A 26,309-nucleotide genomic window follows, 5' to 3' on the forward strand; every position below is an offset into this window, starting at 1 on the left:
CCATGGGAGGTCTCACCTTCCACATCTCATCTCATCTGCCATCCTGGTTTTGGCAAGGGTGGCAAATAGGCCAAGAGGAATTTGACAAACCGCAGAATATTACTGTTGGAAAGAATTTCAGAGGTCATTTAGTTTATGGGAGACAAACTTCAATTGCTTGGAATTTTAATTTCAACAAGCATTCATTACCTGTGTACTGAGTCCTGACCTTAGAGGCAGGGATTCAAAGAGACACACAGACTGGGAGAAAAATACAAATATGATACAAAGAAAAGTGAGATAAATACAAAGGAGAGGTCCAAGCAAAGTGTTAGGAGAAATTGAGGAGGGAGGCAGCCCATTGATTACCCCCTCCCTTGTCCTATTAATTCCTGAAAGCCCAACTGGAAAACTACTTACTCCAAATATGGCTAATACACACTGCAAATTGCTTCATATGTATGATTTCATTTGGGTCTCAAACCCATATATTATAGTATAAATACTTTAGGTATTGTTATTCCCATTTTATAGACAGGACAATTGTGACATGCTTGTGAAACTCAGCAATCTATGCCATACTGTCTCTCTAAAAAGCTTCCTCCTTGTTTCTAACAACTTTACCCTAAAACTTCATAAAACATTTTGAATTTCTGATGCCCTCGTGTATCATTAAAAAAAAAAAAACAAAAAAAAACCTAACCCCTCCCAAACCACCCTCTCTGCTTTCAAAGGTGTCAAGTCTGATGGTGGACAATAACACAGTACTTGGAGGAAGTGAAGATGAGAAGGGAAGAGTTCCAGGCCTGGATTCCCCATCCGGGCCTGTGAGTTCCTTGTGGGGAGGGACCTGCTTGTGGCCTTTCCCAGGGTTCAGAAAAGGTTCTGTGCTCACACACAGGTGCCTCTTGCTGGTTGAATGTAAATTGATTCTAAGGCAGGAAAGCAGTTTCAGAAGGGCTGAAATTGTAGTGTATCTTATCCGCCAGGAGATGGTACTCTAGGAGAAGTTCTCCATTATCTCCTGGCCAGATGAAATGGATGTTGTGTCCTTACAGAATCACAACGGGATCTCTCATTAGCGTTCATGGGCAGGCTTCATTAAGACAAAAGGCCTGACTGTATTCTTGAGTTCCTTCCGACTGCTCTGGTGCTAATTCTTGGCAGAGCAGAGGAAAAATTCATTAATTGGGACCCTGTGGATTCAGATTAAGTGTTAGTTCAAACAGGGCTTTGCTGAAGTTCACCTTTGTTTGGCAAACCTCTTCTTTATAGAGTGCAAATTAACAATATGAACAAGACTGCAAGAGGAAGGTGTAAAATTCTTTAGAGCTTAAAATACTTTCCATGTACTTCTTCTTGTCCTCTGACCCCCATGTTTAGTCATGTATTCTCAGAGTTGGAAGGACACTAAAAGGGCTAGCCCAATGCTCATCCAAAAAGCATTTATCTTATCCACAACATTGCCCACAAGCAGACACTGAGTTGCTGGTTAAATTCCTCCAGGGGCAGTGAGTTTAATCAAGGCAGTCTGCTTAATCTTTGGCATCTCCAGTTATGAGAGCTCAAACCTCATCCTCCCCATGAGTTCATCCTAACCTTGTTTTCTAAGACCCAAGAAAAACAAGTCTAGTATAGAGATTTTCTTTATAAAAATGAGACTTTTTGGAAGCCCAGTTATTTGCTTGATGTGAGGATCACTGGAATCAATTTCTCAATAGGAAATTTAGCTCTGCCACTTTCTGTGTGACCTTGGACAGATTATGTTCTGTCTCTGGGACTTCTTTCTCTCAAAGGGGTTGGACTAAGATGAGTTGCAGACACATCTCTGTGGTTAAAATACCAATCCAAAAAATATTCTATGGCTCCTACTTACCTCCACCTTCCTGAATGGAGATGATCCAGGTTGCCAATGTCCTTCCCAAAAGTTGCTCTCAAAATATTACTAAAAGATGTGAGTTGAGCAGAAATCTCATCTCTCCTATCTCCCACCAGATATCAGAGTTCAGAACTCTCAAAATCAGTGCCCTCCCACCCCCAAATCCCAACTGGTACTGCTATCTAGATTTTGGGATCCTGACCATTGCCCCTTATAGGACAGGGAAGAGAATGGTACTCACTGCTGCACTTTTATACTTATGAGGAATACTGGGAAATCTTGGAAGTGATGGGAGTAGAGAAGCAGTGGGGAAAGCAACATGGTTGGGCCAACCTGCTTGGAGGCTTATATTCAAGACTTTCACAGTCAGTTGTAGAAGAATACTCAGAATCCTAAACTTGGGAATCAGGAGAATCTTGGTCACCAGTCACTTATTAGCTGTGACTTAGGAAAATCACTTCACTTTGTTCTTTGAGCATTAATTTCCTCATCTATAAAATGAGGTATGTAATAGCACCCACTTCAGATAGTTGTGAGAAATAAAGAGGTTATAAATGCTTTATAAACCTTAACATTTAATAAAAATTATTTTTCATTCTAAAGTTTCTAGATCTAAAAGATCCATTAGTCAGAGAGGGCCTGCTTTATGAACATTCATCTGTACAAATCGATAAGCAAATTATAAACTGTCCTATATTCTGTAAATCACGGCTCCTGATTTACATATTTGAAACAGTGGATAGGAATAAGCAACATTTTTCTAAACATTTTTCTGTTTGCTCCCTTATTTTTTCCTGTATATTGATAGTGAAGTACAATAAAAGAGAATTTTGAATTTATTCCAGACTGAAGTATTAAAAAAAACAAAAATCTAGTAATTGATTCTATTGTACTTGCTATTCCTAGCCTATCAATTCAGAGTAATGAGACTGAGAACAGTCATTGTGAGCTTCCTCATCTTTTCCCAACTACAAAATTTTTACCTAAGGAAGTAGTGACCTTATTCTTGGCCACAGCTAATCCTTCTACCCTTCCTCTCCTGCCTTTTTTTGATACTTCCATCTATCATCTCCTCTCTTACATCTTCAAATCCTTCCTTTCTGTGGGTTTCTTCCTATTGCTTACAAGCATGTTTAGTTCTCCTTATCCTAGAATAATCTGCTCTTGACTCTTTTACATCATCCTACAGATCTCCAACCTTCCACGATCAAAGTTCTTCAAACATTTTTCCATCCATGTCAATCTTTTGCAATGTTTTCCACTCTCACCATTCAGAAAGTTTTCCCAATACCAAGGACCTCCTTATTAAATGATCCTTTTTTCAGTCATCTTCCTTCCTGTCACGACAATGCATTCATTTCTCTACCTTCCTCTCTGAGACTATCTTCCTTTGTTTCCATGATACTACTCTTCCAGAGATGCAGCCTAGTATAGAGGAAAGAGTGCTTGATAAGGAATCAAAGGATAAGGGGACCATATTCCTCATCACAACTAGCCACAACTGCTGACCAAATATCATCAACAGGAGGTTAAGCACAGGAATAAAAACTGTGGCAGTAACTCCTAGATCAGCCTTACAGTTTCCAACCCAGCCCTCAAGCTGGCAACAGGGGAAGCAACTTGTGAACAAGGGATCAGCCATTCTCACCAACTGCCAACCAACTGCCACACAAAGTGCAGGCAAGCCAACCTGGCAGGAGCAAACTAAGGTGAAGGAAGAGGAAGCAAATCAAACCAGCACCACCATATTAAACAGCCTCTTCTTTCAGACTCTGTTGGGGGCACTCCAGGCCCCTGAAACAAAGAACATTGGGCACAATGGAATTAAATAATATTAAAGAAGACACATTAACATCAGCCCTTGCACGCTTAGTAGTCTTTTCCATTTGACTTGCAGCTGAAATATTTCATGTGTTGCCTCTCCCATTATATTATTACATAATTTCACTGGAACATGCTTATGTCTGCATTGTGTAGGAATTAGATATAAAGGGGAAACAGCATATATGAAAAAATATAAGCTCTTGGAGAGGAGGGACTCTTTTTCTTAGTATCCCCAGAGATTAGCACACTGGCACTTATCAAGTTCATGCTTTCTTCACTCATTCATTTTGCTCAATCTTCTGAGAAAAAGGAAAATAGTAAAAAAATCCAAAAACCCCAAAAAACAAAACAAAAAACATTGAAAGTAGAGGATTGGAGTGGTGGGATGTACAGGAAGAGGAATCATGTGGAATGAATTCATATGAGGTCAGAAATACAATGCTTTTGTATAAGTAAGAAATGGAAAACAATTTTTATTAACATGTTTTACATTTACAATTTTTTTTATTAGCTAATCAACATCAACATGCAAAAATAAGCGCTAAATACAAACCTCTACAATATGGTTTTGTTTAAGCTACAATGGTTGGTTGGTTGGTTGGTTTGGAAAAGTCATCAGTAATTGTTGAAGCTGAACTATTAGTTTCTGCAATGAATAATATTTAGACCCTATACTTATATTACCATTCTGCAAGGCCTCTTCAGAAACTGTCCAACACTAGCTGATTTTCATGTGAATACATTCTCAAAGCAAGAAATAAGGCAGTAGCACTAATGATTTGATATTAACCCCTATGCATATAACTAAGAACTTTAGAAAGACTTTCACACGAGGAGGGCAAAATGGAAGAGTCTATAAAAACAAGCAATTTGGTTTGCTTGCCATGCTATTTTTCTTGGTATTTTGGCAGCATCCTTAAGCTTCTGTTGGAACAAACAACTTCTGCTCGACTCTAGGATGAAGTCATCATCTCATGATCATCACATCCCTGGAAGTGCAATGTCTTAAACTCAGCACTATTATCACTTTCTTATAGGATCCACAGCAGATTACGCAAAAAGCTTTCATGGAGAAACCCCCTTGTTTTTCCATTTCTGATCATTAGCAAAAAGGGAGGATAATTGGAAAAACAAATGGGGAAAAGAATGGAGTCACATTTTTAAGTGGGTCTGAAGGTCCCTCAGTGTTTAAGTCATCCTTAAAAGAAAATTTATTTTTGAAAGATTTAAGTACTTTTCAGAAGCATCAAATTTGTGACTTATGTTACAAAATCCTACCAATCAAAATGTTGTTTTCAAGTACAAACTTATTAAGTCATATTTCCTCTCTTTCTAAGAGTAGTTATTGTTGCTCATTGATCTTTGGTCGCAAGAAACAACATTGCCACCGACAGGTCTGATCCTCAAGATGGCACATTATGCTTCTTCGCCACACAAGGCCATGCCTAAGGAGGCAGGCCACCCCCTACGCTGTGTCCCATTCCAGCCAGCACTGGCCCTCCATCCTGGGGCCATGGGGGATCTACATGATGTACACTTTCTCAGCTTGTGAGAAGTTGAAAACTTCTTTGGTTCTTGGGCACACGACTTTGTCATCTTGACGAATGGAAAGCAAGGACTGAAAAACAAGATCAATCATAAATGAATGCAGGCAAATCACAATAAAGATAGTAATCCACAATTCAGAAATCATTCTTCTCTCTCCCCTTTGAATCTGTCACAAAACATTTATTTGTCTCATCCCAAAAGAACCAAATGTCTAGAATTATTCTTATAATTAGATTGACAGACAATTCCAAAAATAAAGCTATTGGGAAAAAAAAAAAGGAAACCAGAAATCCTGAACTTTATAATCTCTTCCTATACATGCAGACACAGTGATACTCCATGCTTTGGAGCAACAGAACACGGGATAAATGCAGAGAAGAAACTTACATTGTAGCCATAGACATATCCATTTGGTAACATCATAGGTGGATTGTTTTCATTCATGACATCTCCAGAAATCTTACAGACTAGCCGGGAGTTGGCACAATGGGCCATAGGCAAAGGCTGGGCCAGCTTGTTCAATGACTTACTACACACAGGGCAGTCTGGGTTCTTTGAACTTCCATCTTCTTTATAACATTGTCTGATTCACAAAGTGTCAAGGAGTTATAGCTTAAGAACAATTGCAATTATTAGAAAAAACAAGGCAAACAAAAGGCACAATGGAAAGTGGGTAAGTTTTGGTATTAGGAAACCTAAGATCCAGGTTTTATACTCATTACCTGTAAAACTTTAGGTAGTTCACTTATGGATCTTGATTATTCTTATCTGTACAATGAAGGTATTGTACCAACTGACCCTAGGGACCAGCTTTGTGGTTCTAAGTCATATTCTTTTATTTTGAGGCAGGGAATATTCTTTTCATGCACTATTTACTTTATTGTAATATATAATAAGCTAACAACAATAATTAACTTTAAAATATTTACATTTCTGATATTCCTTGTCAAATAAGTCTAACAAGGAAATAGAGTATACTTTTACTGGCATTGAGACAAAAAGAAGTTACTTTTCCCCTCACAGGTATGCTCTCTGATCTAATGACACTGGCCTCCTGGCTGTTCTGGACTCTAAACCAGGCACTGTCACTGGCTGTCTCCTCTCCCCTTCTTCCCATAGCCACAGTGCTCTCTCTCTACAGCTCTGTCTCTTGGCTTCCTTGAAGTTTTTGCTAACATTTCAACCTCCAGAGGGAGACTTTCTTATCCCTTCTTAATTCTAGTGCCTTCTCTCCGATTTATCCTATGTATCGCTAACATATGTACATAGTTGTTTGCATATCATCTCCCCAAGATACTAAGCATCTTCAGAGTAGGGACTGTCTTTATATTGCTTTTCTTGAAAGCACTAAGTAAATGTTCATCTATTGACTGACACTGGTGTGAACAGATAAAATAAAATTAATTCGAAGTATGTGAATAAAAAACAATCTTGCCTTTCCCTTTGCTTACCTCTTCTCCCTTGCCCCCCCACAACTGAAAGCAACATAAATGACAATATACTCATCTACAAAGGGATGATCTAGATTTAAGGTCTGTTTCAGACCCCTAATTCTGTCTTCAACATTTATTATTAGTTTGTGAACCTGGATAAATAACTTGACCTCTCTGTGGTCCTTTATGAGGTCTCTTCCTTTATAAAACAGGGATGTGGGTAATCTCCTTTGATCTGAGGACTACCTGTTTATAAGAGTATTATAGAAATGTCAGGTGTGATGATGAGGATGACAGAACCACTTCCCAGAAGCAGATCATGAGGTATTTAAGGATGTAAAGTGACCTTCCATCCTTGGGGGCTTCCATCCCAATAGAAGCTCAGGAAGTTTTAGTCATGGATTACTGAGCCAGGAATGCATTTTGTATATGCTACAGAATAATCAGCTTAACTAAGTTTGAAAAAGGTTGATAATCAGGATGGCTGCAGTATTTTGAAGATCATATAGTAAACCATACTGTTAAGCAAGAATTCTGGGAGACAGGTGCTATTATAAGCAGGCAGTACAAGTAATATTAGCATGGGCCCTAGATAATGATCTAGAACTAAAAGGAGCTTCACAGGTCAGCTGGTCAAACTCCCTTAAGTATATAAGACTTAGGCCAGTGAAGTAACTTGCCCAAGGTTACACAGGTAATGAGTCAGAGGCAGAATTAGAATCCATGTATTCCGATTGAAGTCAATCCTTTTGTTTTTTTTTGACTTCACTATGTTGCCTGATTTTATATATGACAGAAAATGAGCCTCAGATGGCTTACTAAATGCCCATGATCATAACCCTTAGGTGTGTCAGTCTAAATAGTTTATGATCAGGGTGCTTTCTACAAATAAAAATTGAAAACAACAAGAGTAAATTCTATGGATAATTAAAATGAGAAGAACTTTGTTTCAATTACTTGGCTGTTTAAAAAAATATATTTTGGCCTGCAATAACTAAGTAAAAACTTAAAGTCTTAAATAATTAGCTGTGGAGTCAGAAGACTCAGACCTAATACTTATTAGCTGACGACTATGGGCAAATTTTAACCTCTTTGAGTCTTCTTGTCTTTAAAATGAGGGCAGAAATAATATTCGTCCTTATGCATCACAAGGTGATTATAAAGAAAGTTCTTGGTAAACCAATGAGTTCTAGGAAATGGAAAATAATTATTACTTATATAGTCATAACAATAGTGGCTAGCATTTACATAGCACTTTGGAGAGCTTTAGAACCCCATCTCATTTTATTTTTATACACAATCCCCATGACTATTATTCCTATTTACTTTTGAGGAAACTGAGACAACAGTTCAGTAACTTACCATCAGTGAGTTTCTGAGGCAGGATTTAAATTCAGATTTTATTGACTCCAAGTCTGACAGTCCCTTCATTCTGCCACCAGCTGCTCTTAACATATGAAACCTTTTGCCCTTTGGATTGATTCCCTCATCTCTGCTGAACGAAGGTACATTTCATTATCTGTTCTCTTTTGCTCACTTCATCTTCACAAAAATCACTTTAATTTCCTATTACATTACATTATGGATAGATGAACTTAAAAATAAACAAGATGTACAGAGTATTGTGGGATGTAAAGTGAATAATTTTGATCAAATTTTAAAAGTTTCTGTACAAACAAAACCAATGTAGATAAGATTAAAGGAAAGCAGAAAATTGGGAGGGAAAATTTTTATAGTTTTTCAGATAAAGTCCTCCTATCTCAAATATACAGCAAACATTGAAATTTATTTAAACATGTTATTGCCAAATTGATAAATCATCAAAGGATATGAACAAAAATTTTTGGAAGAAGAACTCAAAAGCCATATAATATATAGTAATATTTAAACAATTTTTGAGATATCAATCAGACCTATCCCATTAATGAAAATATGAAAAAATGACAGATGTTGTAGGGAATGAGGAAAAACTGGGACACTAAAACACCACTGGCAGAACTTTAAAACGATCCAAACATTTTGGAGAGCAATTTGAATTTCTGCCCAAAGAGTTATAAAACTGCCTATACCCTTTGCCTGAGCAATTTCACTATTCCCAAGATGAACACAGAAAAAGGAAAAGAACCTTTTTGTTCTAAAATAAATTGAGGGAAGCCCCATCAACTGGAAAAAGATATGATTCATATGATTAAAACATATGATTATGGTAGATCACTAGTGTTGTAAAAATAATAAATAATAAACAGCCTGGAAACAACATGGAAAGATAGAAATAATACAAAGTAAAATGAGCAAAACAAAATCATATGTAATAACAGCAATATAGTTTGATATATATAAATAAAATGTTGGCCTTTTCTAATGAAGGATTGGGAAGGTGATAACCAGAACTCAAAGTATAACAACAACAATTTTTAAAAAGAATAAAAAAGAATTGTTGAAGTATTATGCGTTCCAAATGTAGTGACTGTACTGTCTTTGGCAATGGGACTGATTGTATACACATTGGCCAATTTTTGATTTTTTTAAAATTATGTTATTTCTTATTTAATCTTTAAATGCTATTGGAATAACTTTCAGTTTGTATGCTAAATTGTGATTGCGATTATCTATCAGTTCTTGCTTAGGGATATTATCCTGGATACTTTCAGTTTTCCTGTTGTGGCCCTTTATATCACTTTTTTTTTTTTTTAATTTTTTTAAAAGAAATGGCAATAGCCAAAAAGTCCTTACCTTTATCCACTTCCTATTTTTCTACAGCTTGCCTGAATAGTTCATGCTGGAACTGTTACAATTGCACAGTATTCTTTTCATTTTCCTTATAAATTTTTCATTAACCTTATATTTGGTGTTAATTTAATTAACCTCTTCTCTACCTTAGCTGGTGTTTGGATCACACACAGACCAGTGATTTAGAGATGATTCCCAAACAAACAAATAGAAAAATTTTTATTTAAGACTTCCCATCCCCAATGTTCTTGTCAAATTATTTAAATGCCTGAGAATTAAGAAATACAACAAAAGCAAAAGAATCAGACTCAGGGTCAACCCAATGGTACCGGAGATATATATGGAGTCAGTGTGATAGAGTTGAAATCTGGAAGACCTAGACTTGAAGCTTGCTTCTGACACTGAAGGACTGTTTGATTATGTGTCTCCCTTCACCTCTCTGAGACTCAATTTTCTCATATATAAAAAAGGATGATGTCTCTTCCATTTTTACATCCATGATATACAGGGAGCTACAGAAGAATGCAAAAAGTGGTAGGATCATTGTTTTAAAAGGATGGGATGATAATAGCATATGATGGTTGTGAAGGCTTACTTGTTTATTTTTTTTTTTTTTTTTTTTCATTTAAAGAAAATGTTTGTTGGTTAGCAGGGAGAAAAAAATTCAAGAAAGATGGTGAAGACAAACAGCATTGAGGCACTTTCAATGAGTTTAAGTCGCCAGGATGAACTACATCAAAAATAATAAAGAACAATAACAACAATGATAATGCTGTTTAGTTGTGTCTGACCCTATTTGGGGTATTTTTGGTAAGGGTACTGGAACGGTTTGCCACTTACTTCTGTAGTTCATTTTATAGATGAGAAAACTGAGGTAAATGGGGCTCAATTGCTCAGGTCACAGAGCTAATTGTCAGAGGTGAGATTTCAACTTAGAATGAGGATACTTCCTATTCATTGTGCCATTTAGCTGTCAATAATAATAATAAATTTAAAAAATAAGTATAGCAAATTATCATTTCAGCACTTATCCTTTTTGTCCTCTCTGCAGTATCTGATGATGCTGAATATCCTATCTTATTCTGAATGATATCTCCTCCTCAGGTCTTTGCGACACCTTCTCTTTCTACCTGTTTAAACATTACCACAATTTCCTTTGTTGATTTATTGTCTTTGTTATGTTTCCTAACTGTGGGAGATCTCCAAGGACCTGTGCTGGCTCCTTTTCTCTTTATATAATTTCACTTGGTCTCACTTGGCAATTTCAATAACTCCCATCGGTTTAATTATCACTGAAATGTAGATAATTCTCAAATCTATCTTTAACTATCTACTAGATGTTTCAAATTGGATGCTCCTTAGGAATCTCAAAATGCAATATATCCAAAATAGAACTCATCGTTTTTCTTCTCAAAACTACCTCTCTCTCTCTTTTTTTTTCTTCCTGAGGCTGGGGTTAAGTGACTTGCTCAGGGTCACACAGCTAAGAAGTGTTAAGTGTCTGAGACCAGATTTGAACTTGGGTCCTCCTGAATTCAAGGCTGGTGCTCTATCCACTGCGCCACCTAGCTGCCCCAAAACTACCTCTCTTTCAAAACTTCCATATTTTTGTCTAGGATACTACCATCCCCTTCTAGGCACCCAAGTATGAAATTTTGGCATTATTCCTGATTCCTCACACAGTAAAGAGCAAAATTTGAACTCAGTTTCTTTGGATCCAAATCCAGAACTTTTAATGGCAATAGATGAGCAGTAGCTCACATGTCTATGACACTTGGTGATTTATGATTTACAAAGCATTTTCTTCATAATGCTGTGTGGGAAGTTCAGATTGCTACTGAACCATTTTACCACAGAAGATAGAATGATTAGTGAGTAAGCAGCAGAACACAGGATCCTTGGCCTTGGGACTCCAAAATAAGTGTTTTTTTCACTTTACTATCTTTCTGTTGAAAGAGCTCTTCCCTATGTTAAAGGCTTTCTGTTTAAGGAAAAGGTATCTAGATGAACTGTATACACTAGGCCTTCCAATTCTGATATTTGTTGAGTTTGTAGCTACTTTCACAACATATGGAACTCAAGTCAGTGGGAATAACGGTTCAACTGAACAATTTGTTTCATTGTTTGCTTGAAATCTAAATCAAGGACTGGTTTACATCAAAAAGGCCAGCCTTTCTGACCCCAGATTGTACACTGATAATCACCTGACTGTAAATCCTTAGTATCCTTATTAGATCTTCCTTGTTTCTTTTGATCATAAACAGAATAAACTTGTTTTTCATAAAGAAACAGTGGCTGGAGAGAGGTCACACTGGAGCAGAGAGGAAAGGGCTGCATCTTGACTGTTAAGAGGTACCTTGGCAAGCCTCTTCCCTTCTCTGCTTCAGAGAAGTCTAGAGAATTTCTGCAGCTCTCTTCTAGATTTAACATTCTAGCATTCTAGCCCTAGTGAAAAATATAGCTTTCTTTAAAGTCAATTAAAAAAAAAAATTAAGTCTGTGAGGATATAAATTCAGTAGGAAAATATCATTTTACATGAGTAATTGGATGGCTTGTGATGTACACGTAAAACCTAAGATAATTTTCTCTGATCATTTTTCATATCATTCCTTTAGAAAAAAGACCATGAAATACTATCAAACTGGTATGTTCATTGGCTAAATCAAAACTAAGGAGTATCTTTTAAGAGTTTATTCTTTTAAGCTCACAGATTTAGAGTGGGAAGGGATCTCAGAAGTTCATTTAGTCCAATCTTCTCATTTTGTACATGAGAAAACCGAGGCCCAGAAAGGCTTTGCCCTAAATTACGCAGACTTGTTATTCCGGTACTATTCAGTGCTCACGTCCCGTGACTAATTCCTGTGCTCTTCTTTCTCTTATTATAGACTTAGAGCAGAAAGGGACATCACAAATCAGCCAGTTCTAACCCATTTTATAGATGGAGAAACTGAAAACTGGAAAGGAGTATTGTCCACTGTATTTTGAATAGTCTATACATCATGGCTGTCATGCATTCCCTCTTTATCCCTATTTGTTAAAATACTTGCCCATCAAGGTGTGAGTTGGCTGTCCTATCTTTTGCAAAACCTTTGATAATCTCAGAAGCAAATCACCTTTCCTCATATTTTTCAAAAACACTTCCGATATATTTTCTGTCCTTATGTCATTCTATCTGGTAATAAATATACTTATCTGTGCATGTTTTCTCCTTCTTGGTAGACTGTAAATTCCTTAAGGACAGATAAGGACTCAAATGCTAAGTTGCTGAAAATCTCTATACACTTAGCCCTTAGCACAAGGCTGTGGCCCCAGGTTTAAACCTCTGTTCATGTGAATCTCAACATCATGTATCTACTGGGTGTTGAGCTTGGGATTCAAAACCAGGTTTTTTGACTTGAAATCCTGTTGACTCATTATATCAAACAATACTACTTAATGCCCCCTCCCCCCCAACACCCTGACACAAATAATCTTTAAAAATCAGGCCAAGTTCATTATTCACTTCATCTCTTAAATCATATAGAAAACCTGCTTACTTATACAATAGTATTCAGGAATGTCACGAAAAAATTTTATTCCTGTTAAGATAAAATTCACCATGTTATTCCAATGGGAACTGAATAAAAACTGTTTTAAGTAGATGTTATGCTTACAATTTTTGGCCAAGAAAGGATACGGTGTTTTTATAGCAGAAAGGCCTGCCTGGAGTGTAATAGTGAAGACCGAGTTGTTTCCCAGCTGATGTAGTCTGTAATTATCATACCTAAACTGCTGAATCAACATCCTCCATCGGGCAGGGTCCAAAAGATCCTGTAATGACATAAAAAGGAAAAAGATTAGAAATAAGATCCTTTTCTGGTCCAAGATTCTAGATAAGAATCATTTAACCTATGCAAAATTTCATAGAATGCTCCATTATTAATTTCCAATCAGATATTCCAGTGCCATCAGATAACTAACTTAATCATAAAAAAAAAAAAAAAAAAAAAAAAAGGTTTATTTAAAGAAAAGGGAATGAGGAGAGGGACAACAGGGGGGGAAAAATCACCAGATGATAATTTTAAGCATTTCACTGGGAAGTGAATTTTAAAGGAATGAATTTTGACATGAAAACTTTTTTTTCTTCCAATGCAGGCATTTACAGTATTGAAGGTCATTATAAAACTTTGTTATTTTTATGCTTTGATTTAAAATCCACTGATGTGACCTTAATATTCTGTATTTAATTTTCTGGAATGTTGGCTTGGTTATGAAGCGAAATTAATACTCTGGAATGTCAGAGTTTTTTAAGCTACTGAGAATTAAAACACATGACTGAGCAAACTTCTGTCAAAGAAATATAAATGTCATAAGTCCAGTCAGCTCTGCTGCATTAAGCACCCAACAGGATTCTAGCAACAGAAACAAATAGTACATAGCAAAGCCAAACCTTCAAATAGAGTCTTAAGTTCAAGAAGACAGAAGATAGATAAATTCTTCATTTTAGAGAAAGTGTTCTGAAACTGTAACTTCAGGTTAAGAAAACAGGTTTAATCTACATTGCACTTAATTCTACTGGATTTTAAATAGAGGAAAATCCTGTTTAAACCCTGTCCTATTGCAAAACCCAGTTTTTTGGGTTGGTTGAAATAAAATGGAGCAAAATCAATCCCAATCCTTGGCTGTCCTGATCTGTCAAGAATAGTAGAAATTATAGTAAGACTGTGCCTCAAACAGTCGGTTAACTGTTTTAATTCTAAATGAGTACCACAGAAATCCTTGTGGTTTGGGAGGCATGCTGATAAAATATACACTCAACCCAAAGAATTTTTAAAAAATATTAATTCTAGTAATGTTTTCTTTCATTTCTCATAAAATGTTTTGTAGGGGTACAGTGCACATGAAATACTAAACATGACATCTTAGCAGCCTACAGATTCTAAGTCACCACAAACTATCTTGATTACAAAAAGGCTTGAGCCTGTGTTTCAGAATGCTATGAATTAATTCACTATATACAAGATACACATATATAGACTTAATTAAATGCCTGCACCCAACAAAGAGTTCACAGACTTAATGTTTGCTCTGGAAAACTGCTTTCTATGCACTCCTTGACATGTGGCTTCTGTAAAGCTAAGTATTTTGTATTTTTAATTGCCTCTGGGAGTTAGTATGTACTCAAATCCCAACTCTACCTCACTGCAGAGCATGGTAAGGAATTATTTTCTATAGGTATTATTTTATTTTATTTTAAAATTTTATTGAAATGTTTTTGGTTGGAGTTTAAGTTCTGAACTATTTCCCTTCTTCCCTCCCCATCCAACCCCACATGAAAGAAGCCATCATTTAACAAAGATGTATAAATATATGTAAAAATAAACTATGCATACTTCTATTTATCATCTACAAGTATTTTTTTTAGAAGGTGAAAGTGAAAGGAGAAGTCTACCAAGAGTCCTAAACACTGTGGTGCCTGCTGCAAGGTTCAAATATTTCTTGTTTAATATTGGATAGTGTTTTTTCTGCTTCTACTCCACCAAGGGTACTCACTCTCTATTTTTCTAACACCTATTGAAAACAACTAGTCTTATTTCACACTTGGGGGAGAGAAGAAGACTTGAATGGCCTACAGTTTTCTGGGCTACTGAAATAAATGCTTTACAGTTAGAACCAAATAGAAACTAGAGAATTGTTATTTAACAACCAAATGACAATGATACCCAAAGGATAATGGACAGGTTCCTAGAACTAAAGCAGGTGACAAACTAGACCATCTCTAGCTCATAATATGCTAGGCAAAGTTTATACATGTATCAATAAACACGTCTATGTAAAGGAAAGCTTGTAGAGAAAGCTGAGGAAGGTGGTTTAGTGGATCTTACAATTAGAGTGGGTGAGACAGTTTTATCTCCCACAATGAGAAAAGATAAATGGAGATAGGATTTGGAAAAAGATAAATTCAAAGATATAATTTATTATTTTGTTGGGGGATAATTTTCACATTGATGAATGAATAAAAAAGCATTTATAAATACTTACTATGTACCTGACAGTGCTAAGTGCTTAGGGCAAGACCCCAAAAAAAAAAAAAAAAAAAAAAAATCATGATAATCCCTCCTCCCTTCAAGGTACTTGCATTTTAACAAAAGAAAACAAAACAAATAGGGCAGTGAAAGTTAGGAACAGATATCTGCTATCAGAAGTTACAGGGATGATGATAAATGGCACCACAGGCAGTTTATTACCTATGTCTTTACAGTATAGATTTCAATACTGTTCCTAGAGCTAGATGTGAAAAAGTAGGAGGTGCTGGGCAGTGAATCAGAAGAAAAACATGAGGATTAGGCCACAGAAAAATGCTGCAAATTAGAGTGCTTTGGGAGTTACTCATAATGTGATTCGATAGCACCTATGAGAATAGATGAAGACACTTACTGGCAAGGTCAGTCCTGTTTTAGAAAATCTGCTCTATAATAATTAGAACACCAAAGACTGACATTTTTAATCTAGCTTAATTCAAGGAATTTGAAAGGTGAACAATAAATGAAAAATTGTATAAAAGTCCCAACAGTGAGACCTTTAGCTTAGACAAACTAAAGAGGGATCAAAGAACTAACTTAAATATTTAGGGCTTTCAGATAAAATTCCATCTTTGAAAGTGAAAGAATTTTTTCTTATGCAATAGTGAAGCATTCAGAGAACAGGAAAAGAAGTTCATTTTCCTACTATGTTAAAAAAAAAAAAAAACAAACCCTGTCAAACTTGGACTTCTTTACTGGTCTTCGCAAGAGAGGTGTACATTTTTCGTACATGGATAACGACAGCCATCTCTCATTTCATAAAAAACTGCTCTAGTGACCATTTATCATTAAGTCTTTTAGAAATCTTGCTGAATTATTTTAAAACTGGTGCCACTGACACAGGAAACCATCATCAAAGAATACTTTCACTTTTCTTTTACCATGGAAAGTCTTCCTACTGAATTGTTGGAATAATTGTATGAGAATGAATTTACTACACAAATACCATGTAACCTATGACAGTTTGGAATTCCTTTGCTTGAGAAAGTTCACATTCAGCTTAAGACTGTAGCAAAACCATGACATCTAAGCAATCAAACTTTCCTTTTGCACCTATCTTGCAATAATAAGCTTACATTGACCTTATGTAAAATATCCAATTAAATTTCAAAGTCAGAAATATTCACAATGTGTGAATGTTCTCTCGTCCCTGACGACAGATTAAGTAAGACATTAATTATTCCCCATCTAATTTTACCTCTAACCTCAAACAAAAATCCTATTTAGACAGTAAAATACTCAAAATGCTTAAACATTTGGTAAGAGTAAGAACTCTTAAACAAACAAACAAAAAAAAAACCTTTTTAGTTTTTGATGCTGTCATAATTTTAGAAATATGCTTTATGTCACAAGATGGAAGATGATTTGCTCTAAGTACAACTTCATGTTTTAAGCTATATTTCACTTAACATAAACCTGCTGGGAGTTTCATTCAAGAATTCTAGAACAGCTTTCTTAGTTTTTTTCCTATTGTGAAAATTTTAAGTTGTGATTTTTTTTCTGTCTAAAATACTATTAGGTTGCTAACTCAGAAAATTTTATCCCATGTTTAGAAGTTCATTGATTAGCTCAGTATTTATATGGGAGATTGAAGAGTACTTTAACTGTCAAAAAAAAAAAATTGCAAACAAGAAAGCTACTGTTCTTTAGAATTTGCTTTGATGGGCATATGTTAGTAGGGAAATACTCTGAATTTTGACTGCCAAGGAAACAACAATGTGGATCCATAAGCACTTTATATTAAAACCAAACACTGGTCTCCTTAGGTTACTAAAATCCTTATTTTATATTTTATAATAGTAAGAAGGTGAAATTCTTTTAGTAGGGCCCCAAACTTACAGAAAATCCTCACATGATGAAGGGAGAAATCAAAGTTTGAGTTCTTTCTTCTACTTCCTGTTTTAGAAAAAAACTGTGGTACTTGAAAATGAATGCCTGACTAATTGGAATCCCTAATAAACATGACTCAAAGCCTCTGGACTTCCTGCAATATTTGAATTGAAGGGAAAGAATCTACTAAGTTCTGGATGACTTTTTAAATGATGTGATCAAATAAAGGCCAGAGAAACACCACAGAGCTGGCCAGAGAAATGTTCTCATTTTTAGATCCTTTTCTGTCATGCTGCTTCCCCTTTGGCTGGGAGACACCAGGATAATTTTTTACATAAGTTTTGTTTCTGAAAATCCACTTGATTTTTGCTGAGTTAGTCACCACTAGGTGACCTCCTAGAGGCCTTTGCCAGGAACTAGTGTCACATAAAATCAGAGCTGTACATCTGATTTGGTTTAATTACAATGCAACCTCAGCAAAATCTTATGACTGAAGGTTTTTTGTGGGGGTGGGGAGAGGGGAGAGTGTGTTTTTTCCTACTAGAACTAAAACATTTAAAAAAAAATCTTCTGATGTCCTGATTGCTTCCTAAATTTTTTCTGATACTTTTGTATTTGATTTATATAGTTATGCCCATAGATGGTAATTTTAAGCTCTTTTATTTCAAAAGCTAGCAGTTTTTAGCTTTAAACACCCTTATGCTGTTACTGATTCACTACCAAACAAAGAGGCTTCAATTAGTTACTTCACAGTGTAGCACTGAATATTTTCTAGATTGGCTATACTTCTTTATTCCACTGAGTAATGCAATTATGGATAGCTTTAACAGGTTACGTGGTTATCTGTAAACCTAGTTAGGGTATATTTTAGAAAGTATGATGATGCCTGTGCCAGTTTCCACGACTTAATCTATAGCTCAATGGCTCAAACTGCACAATAAAATTTGGAAACTTTCTTACCCCCTTTAATAGTTTCTTCTTTGACACCTTTCAAAAGTAAAGTTTCTCCCATCTCGCAGAAAGCCTTAATAAATTACTTCTCACTAGTAGGCTATTTCTTATCCTTTTCAAAGGGCTGCTTTTACTTCCTCACCTTTCATGTCTCCTTATTTCACTTTAGTCTACTTCCACACTCATGGATTTTAACTACAATGAATATTCACCAATGATCATCAAATCCAATGGCTTTTTCTTATTCCCCTTGTAGACTTCTCTGCTATATCAGAGAGTCTCCTATCATAATGTCTCCAGGAAATCATTCCTTAGAACATAATAGTGATCTCTCCTGGTCCTGTGCTTTGTACTTGTGACATGCAACTGGCAATCAGACTGCTTGTCTTGTACTGTAGTGTCTGGACAGTAAATAGAACCACAGTCACCTCTGAGTCTGCTTCTCATCTAAATTCTCACAAAGTTGCTAAGTTTCACCAACTCCACTTATATAACATTTCTTCTATCTGTTGCCTTGTTCCATACTCCAATTGCCACTGTATTTAAAGCTCTCATTACTACTTGCATGGCTGATTATAGTAATCTTGTATTTGCTCTTCATGCATCAGGCTTATTCCTCTCTAGACCATCCTGTACACAGTGGCCAAAATAATTTTCCTAAAACATAGATGTGAGCACTACAATCCACTTGTTCAAAAGGCCTCAGAGTCTCACTATTGCCCCTAAAATAAAAGATAATCTCCCTAGCCTGCCATTTAAGGCTCTCTAAAATATGATCTTAATCTATGTTCTCAAGCTATATTTCATATCATTCCCTTTTATACATTCTAGCCAAGCTGGATAGATCAGATATTCCTTCAATTTGTAATCAGTCTCCAGGACTGTGTACTCATGTGATCTATCATGACTGGCATGAGCTCCAGGCATAGAATAATTGCTTAATTAAAGCTTGTTCACCAACTCCATTCTGTCTTTAAGAATTCTTCTCTTCCTTCAAGGCTAAGTTAAGCTGAAACTTTCTCTTCTGTGAATCTTTTCCTGATTTCCCTCTTGGCCAAAAGTTCTTTCCTTCCTACCCGAGCATTTTTGTCTAGATATCTGATTTATCTCTGTCACTTCTTACTTAATATTAGTATATTCCTAAAAGAATGTAATCATCTTGAAAGCAGGGATTATGCCATTTAAAATCCATGAATTTTCAATGGATCATCACCATCACAGTTCCATGCCTATTGCAAGGATTTAAGTGTTTTGTTGTGAATCACTAACTCCTTTTATAATGTCTTAGCAGACATATGGAATGTTACTAATAGTCGATATTTATATAAGGCTTTAAGGTCTATGGAGCATTTAACATATCTTCTCTGATTTAATCTTCATAATTAATAATCCACTGAAGAAGATCTAAAGTTATTGCTCCCATTTATAATTAAGTAAACAGAATCAGAGAAGTGATTTTCCTATAACCATAAAATAATGTCCAGGGTTTTTTGTTTTGTTTCTTGACATTCTATTCCATAGTCTCCTAAGAAGGCTGTCTAAAAAACATTTACTAAGTGTCTTCCTTATCATAAACTCCTTCATATTGTATCAAAGACACCTATATTCACTCCTCTTTTACTAGGCTCCAAGATCCATGAGATCCCTATGTCATTTATTTTTATGATCCTCACTAAAGTAGAAGGCACCATGGCCACTAAGTAGAATAGCTAAGCATTGGGAATGGCACCATAAGAAAAGAGAAAAGGCACTGTAGTAGAATGGATTAAAAGCTGGGACCAAGTCTCATCTCTGATCCATGCTGGTTATGACACTGGGCGACAAGTCACTAAATCTCTTGGTGTACCATGCCACTCTCTAAGGCGGCAAGCTGTTGGATGGAGGCTTATCTGCCCTAGAAAAGGAGATTTCCTCACTGGAATTACTTCCATCGAGATAAAAAGTGTGGACTGGGAAAAAAAAATAAAGAACTGCAGAATAAAAAAATGAAGAACCAGAAGACGACAATGACTATTTTAAAAAGCAACTATAACCAGAGTAAAAGCAGTGATGAGATTACTTATTCCTGAGAACAGAGGATGAAATAGAACTCTCAGTAAGTGGTGGCAATTATGGCCATTAAATACTGCCCATCCAGCTGGGGCTCTCTTTTGGTTGATTTTTGATTTTTCTTTGTAAATCAGAGAATAAGGTTGGGAATGGATACTGGAAAGAGACTGTGGCAGAAAGAATAAAAAGCTTCAACAAGACTTTAAAAAATACAATAAAAAGTATGACCACACATATAGATAGTGGTATTAAATATATGTCAAAAGAAAGCATTTTGTATTCATTAGATAACCACAATCTAACTATGTTATAATTTAGTTGATTATCACAGAATTATAAAAATTACCTTATAAGGAGAGATATGAGTGTCTGAAGGAAAGGCTAACATTCCCATCACTTGTCGAACCTCATCCAACTGACTTCCTTCAGCTTGACTGAAGTGCTTTCTTGCATGTCTAAAAAACAATTTAGAACATGTCAATCTATATTATTCATCTCAATGACTCTGAAATGAAAAATAAAAACATTTGTATAATCTGTATAAAAAAGATTAGAAGAAGAAAGGCTTAGCTACAAACTCCTAGAGATTTTAAAAACCCAAATTAACAGTAAAACATGCATACACATACACTAGACATGAAGGGATAGATTATTTTAATATTAAGGAAATTTATCACATCTAAAGCTCCAAACTCAAAAATAGTAATGTCATATTAAATTTATTTGCTCATTACTTATAACCTATATAAATTTAAATAAAATAGAATACCTATAGAAAAACTTGTAAAAAACAATCAAGAAATTAGATATCTATTCTGTTGGATACAACAGTGGACATTTTCATGCAGGTCCAAATGCAAAAGTAGTCATTAAATAAATCCCTCCATTTACTAAGATGAAAACCAAGAATAAAATGAAGCAAGTATATAATATTTTATAAGATATACTAGAGACCACATTAATCATTAGATACCAACTTACTCATTTATATTTTAGTTTTACAATCATCTTTAAAAAATTTTTAAAAATCATGTTTTGTTTTGCTGGGGCGATTGGGTGACTTGCCCAGGGTCACACAACTAGGGAGTTCTATTGTGTTTTTATATAAGCACTCTTACAAAACTCTTCAGCTGCTAAATAGAAATAAATGAATTCACTTACATGTACAAACATAATCCAAGACTAGCTATTCTTCACTTGTCCAAATGTTTTAGACACAGAAAATAGGAATAGGATGCAATTATTGGTCTATTAAATTTTTATTATCATTTTTTAAAACATCATGATAATTTCCACTAGTTTTCTTCCTCCTCCCTCTCCTAGAGAGTCATCCTATATATTTTAAGTAAAAAAATAAATAAAAATAAATGAAAAAGATGGGGAGAAAATAAGCATACCTGCTCAATATTTCAACAAAGTCTGAAAATAAGTGCAATGGACCAACATACTTGCAGAGGTTGCATACCTCTAAAAAGGGATGAAGAGTAGTATTTTCTCACTTTCTTCAAATCTTGTTTGTGCTTTGAAATTGTGCAATATTCGTTCATTCAGTTGTTCTTTTTATTTACATTGCTTCAGTCACTATGCATACCATTGCCTTAGCTTGCTTATTTCACTACATATCAGACTCATGGACATCTTTCCAAACTTCTTTATTCATCCTATTCAACATTTTTTTATAGCACAGTAACACACCATTACATTCATGTATTAAAATTACGTTTTGTTCATTTCCTAATCAAGGGACATCTACTTTGTTTCTAATTTGTTTAGCATAAAAAAGTTGTTCTAAAAATTTTGGTGGCTATAGACACTTTCTTCCAAGTAATGTCATCTTTGAGGTTACGTATATGGCTACTAGTAGAAACTCTGGATCAAAATATAGGGACATTTTAGTCATTTTATTTGCATAATGCCAATCTACTTTCTAAAATGACTATTAATTGATAGCTCCATCAATAATGTACCAGTAAGACTCATCTTTCTATAGTTCCACCAACATTGAATATTCCCATTTTTGTCCTGTTTGCCAATTTGTAGGATGTTAGATAAAACCTCAGGGTTCTTTTGATTTGCATTTTTCATAAGAGTTTTTAATAGTCTGCAATTCTTCTTTTGACTTTTGAGTCATATCCTTTGAATGATCTATCTTAGAAGCTACTACAATAATGTCATTGGAGTGCAAGGTCTAAGTGGTTCCACAAAGCTGCAAAGGTCTTAATTATAGTCCTGGTGGTAGCCTGTGTCTGCTACCTGAGAATCAGTCTTTTTATGGACAGGAAATCAACACCCAATAGCTGGCTCCTATGTGAGAAATCCTTGGCCAGGGCAAGCCATGAAACAAGGAAAAATATGAAATGTTTCTGACCTGAGCTACTTCCTTCTATTCCTACAGTGGTAAATTGGTAATAAAAAGGACAAAGGTTACTAAGAACCAGTGTTTTTGGATGTTCTAGAAAAATTAACTTAATTGTTGATACTTTAAATGTATGATACTTATTCAGTGATTAACAAGTCTGTGTATTACTAATGGAAATTTAAATCATATCCATATTGACATTGTTACATGAATAAAAACACTGGTGAAAATTAAGTTGCAGATAGATGGGAAGATAGTTTTCAAGTTCTGCTTTTAGAGGTATATAAAAGACTCGGTGATGGTGATTCTATTGGACATCGAAAGGCCACTAATAGTGAGTTAGATATACACATCAGCATCAAAGAAAGTGGAAAAATTCTATGAAAGCACTGGAAAAAATTTTCAAGTTAAATCAGCATATACTTCAAGATAATGAAAAGTATATGACTTCAAATCAGGAAACAAAAAAGCCAGTTTTTCAAACAAAACAGATGCCTCCCATCCATAATTGATTACTGTCTTCAAGAAGAGAAATATAATTCTTTTCTGTTAAAATGATAAGTAAGCTACAAGAGGGCAAAGAATATGGACTATGTATTGCAGTTAACTCTTCGTAAAGGGTTACTCTGAGGAGGATTTGTTTCTTTTTTTGGAAGTCTCTGGATGTCAAAACAAAATGATTTTTTAAAAATTAATTTTATAATTATAAATTTTTTGATAGTACATATACATGAGTAATTGTTTTTATAACATTATCCCTTGTATTCATTTTTCCAAATTTTCCCCTTCCTCCCTCCCCTACATGATAGGCAATCCCATACATATTAAATGTGCTACAGTATAACCTAGGTACAACATCTGTGTGTGTAAATCCAATTTTCTTGTTGCACATTAAGAATTGGATTCCAAAGGTATAAGTAACCTGGGTAGAAAGAGTAGTGCTAATAATTTACATTCAATTCCCAGTGTTCCTTCTCTGGGTGTAGCTGTTTCTGTCCACCATTGATCAACTGGAAGTGAATTGGATCTTATGTTGAAGATATCCACTTCCATCAGAATATATCTTCATACAGTATTGTTGAAGTGTATAGTGATCTTCTGGTTCTGCTCATTTCACTCAGCATCAGTTCATGTAAGTCTCTCCAAGCCTCTCTGTATTCATCTTGCTGGTCACTTCTTACAGAACAATAATATTCCATAACATTCATATACCATAATTTACCCAACTATTCTCCAACTGATGGACATCCATTCATTTTCCAGTTTCTAGCAACTACAAAATGAGCTGCCACAAACATTTTGGCACATACAGGTCCCTTTCTCATCTTTAGTATTTCTTTGGGATATAAGCCCAGTAGTAGCACTTCTGGATCAAAGGGTATGCACAGTTTGATAACATTTTGGGCATTGTTCCAAATTGCTCTCCAGAATGGCCATATTCTTTCACAACTCCACCAACAATGCATTAGTCTCCCAGTTTTCCCACATCGCCTCCAACATTCATCATTATTTGTTCCTGTCATCTTAGCCAATCTGACAGATGTGTAGTGGTATCTCAGAGCTGTCTTAATTTGAATTTCTCTGATTACTAGTGATTTGGAACACTTTCATGAGTGGATATAGTTTCAATTTCATCATCTAAAAATTGTCTGTTCATATCCTTTGACCATTTATCAATTGGAGAATGGCTTGATTTCTTATAAATTAGGGTCAATTCTCTGTATATTTTGGAGATAAGGCCTTTATCAGAACCTTTAACTGTAAAAATGTTTTCCCAATTTGTTACTTCCCTTCTAATCTTGTTTGCATTAGTTTTATTTATATAAAAGCCTTTTAATTTGATGTCATCAAAATCTTCTATTTTGTGATCAATATTGATCTCTACTTCTCCTCTGCTCATAAATTCCTTCCTCCTCCACAGGTCTGAGAGGTAGACTATTCTCTGTTCCTCTAATCTATTTATGATCTCATTCTTTATGCCTAAATCATGGACCCATTTTGATCTTATCTTGGTATATGGTGTTAAGTGTGGGTCCATATCTAATTTCTGCCATACTAATTTCCAGTTTTCCCAACAGTTTTTTTCAAATAATGAATTCTTATCCCAAATGTTGGTATCTTTGGGCTTGTCAAACACTAGATTGCTATAGTTGTACCCTATTTTGTCCTGTGTACCTAATCTGTTCCACTGATCTATTTCTTAGCCAATACCAAATGGTTTATAATTCCTGACTTTTCTTTGGTAGATGGATTCCCAAATATTTTATACTGTCGACATTTGTTTTGAATGGAATTTCTCATTATATCTCTTGCTGTTGTATTTTGATGGTGATGTATAAAAATGCTGAGGATTTATGTGGATTTATTTTGTATCCAGCAACTTTGCTAAAGTTGTGAATTATTTCTAATAACTTTTTATTAGAATCTCTGGGGTTCTCTAAGTATACCATCATATCATCTGCAAAGAATAATAGTTTGATTTCCTCATTACCTACTCTTATTCCTTTAATCTCTTCTTCAACTCTTATTGCCGAGGCTAGCATTTCTAATACAATATTGAATAGTAATGGTGATAGTGGGCAACCTTGTTTCATGCCTGATCTTCCTGGGAAAGGTTCCAGTTTATAGCCATAACATATTATGCTTACTAACGGTATTATATTATTATTATTATATTATTTTATTATAGGTATATGCTCCTGACTATTTTAAGAAATAGTCCATTTATTCCTATACTCTCAAGCGTTTTTAGTAGGAATGGATGTTGTATTTTATCAAATGCTTTTTCTGCAGCTATTGAGATGATCATATGGTTTTTATTAATTTGATTATTAATATGGTCAATTATACTAATAGTTTTCCTAATATTAAACCAGCTCTGCATTCCTGGTATAAATCCTACTTAATCATAGTGTATTATCCTGGGAATGATTTTCTGAAGTCTTTTTGCTAATATCTTATTTAAGATTTTAGCATCAATATTCATTAAGGAGATTGGTCTATAGTTTTTTTTCTCAGTTTTCAATCACCTGGTTTACGTATCAGTACCATGTCTGTGTCTTAAAAGGAGTTTAGCAGGACTCCTTCATCCCCTATTTTTTTCATTCAAATACTTTATATAACATTGAGGCTAATTGTTCTTTAAATGTTTGGTAGAATTCACATGTAAATCCATCTGGTCCTGGGGATTTTTTCCTGGGGAGTTGATTAATAGCTTGTTCTATTTCTTTTTCTGAAATGGGACTATTTAAGCAGTTTACCTCCTCCTCTGTTAATCTAGGAAGCCTATATTTTTGGAGGTAATCATCCATTTCACTTAAGTTATCAAATTTATTGGCATAAAGTTGGGCAAAATAACTCCTTATTATTTCTCTAATTTCCTCTTCATTAGTGGAAAGATCCTCCTTTTCATTTTTAAGACTAACAATTTGATTTTCTTCTTTCCTTTTTCTGATCAGATTTATCAAAGGTTTATCTATTTTACTGGCTTTTTCATAAAACCAACTATTGGTTTTATTTATTAATTCAAGTTTTTTTTACTTTCAATATTATTGATTTCTCCTTTTAATTTTAGAATTTCAAGTTTAGTTTTTGGTTGGGGGTTTTTAATTTTGTCTTTTTGTAGCTTTTTAAGTTGCAGGCCCAATTTGTTAATCTTCTCTTTC

The 26,309-nt window shown here is 34.9% G+C and overlaps 1 protein-coding gene across 4 annotated transcripts in view; it reads right to left on the reverse strand.

Moving 5' to 3' along the window:
• Positions 1-4,124: 4,124 nt before the first annotated feature.
• Positions 4,125-26,309, reverse strand: part of MAEA (macrophage erythroblast attacher, E3 ubiquitin ligase) — a 134,865-nt gene continuing 112,680 nt past the window's right edge. For all 4 annotated transcript variants that reach the window (XM_074272676.1, XM_074272675.1, XM_074272678.1 and 1 more), the window contains 4 exons: positions 20,632-20,740; positions 13,070-13,203; positions 5,618-5,813; positions 4,125-5,300 (listed from right to left, as the gene is read on the reverse strand). In XM_074272676.1, coding sequence (XP_074128777.1) covers positions 5,205-5,300; positions 5,618-5,813; positions 13,070-13,203; positions 20,632-20,740 — 535 coding nt within the window. In that variant the 3' untranslated portion in view covers positions 4,125-5,204. The remainder of the gene's footprint in view (positions 5,301-5,617; positions 5,814-13,069; positions 13,204-20,631; positions 20,741-26,309) is intronic.

Source organism: Sminthopsis crassicaudata, chromosome 6 (assembly GCF_048593235.1).
Source record: "Sminthopsis crassicaudata isolate SCR6 chromosome 6, ASM4859323v1, whole genome shotgun sequence".
Taxonomy (NCBI): domain Eukaryota; kingdom Metazoa; phylum Chordata; class Mammalia; order Dasyuromorphia; family Dasyuridae; genus Sminthopsis; species Sminthopsis crassicaudata.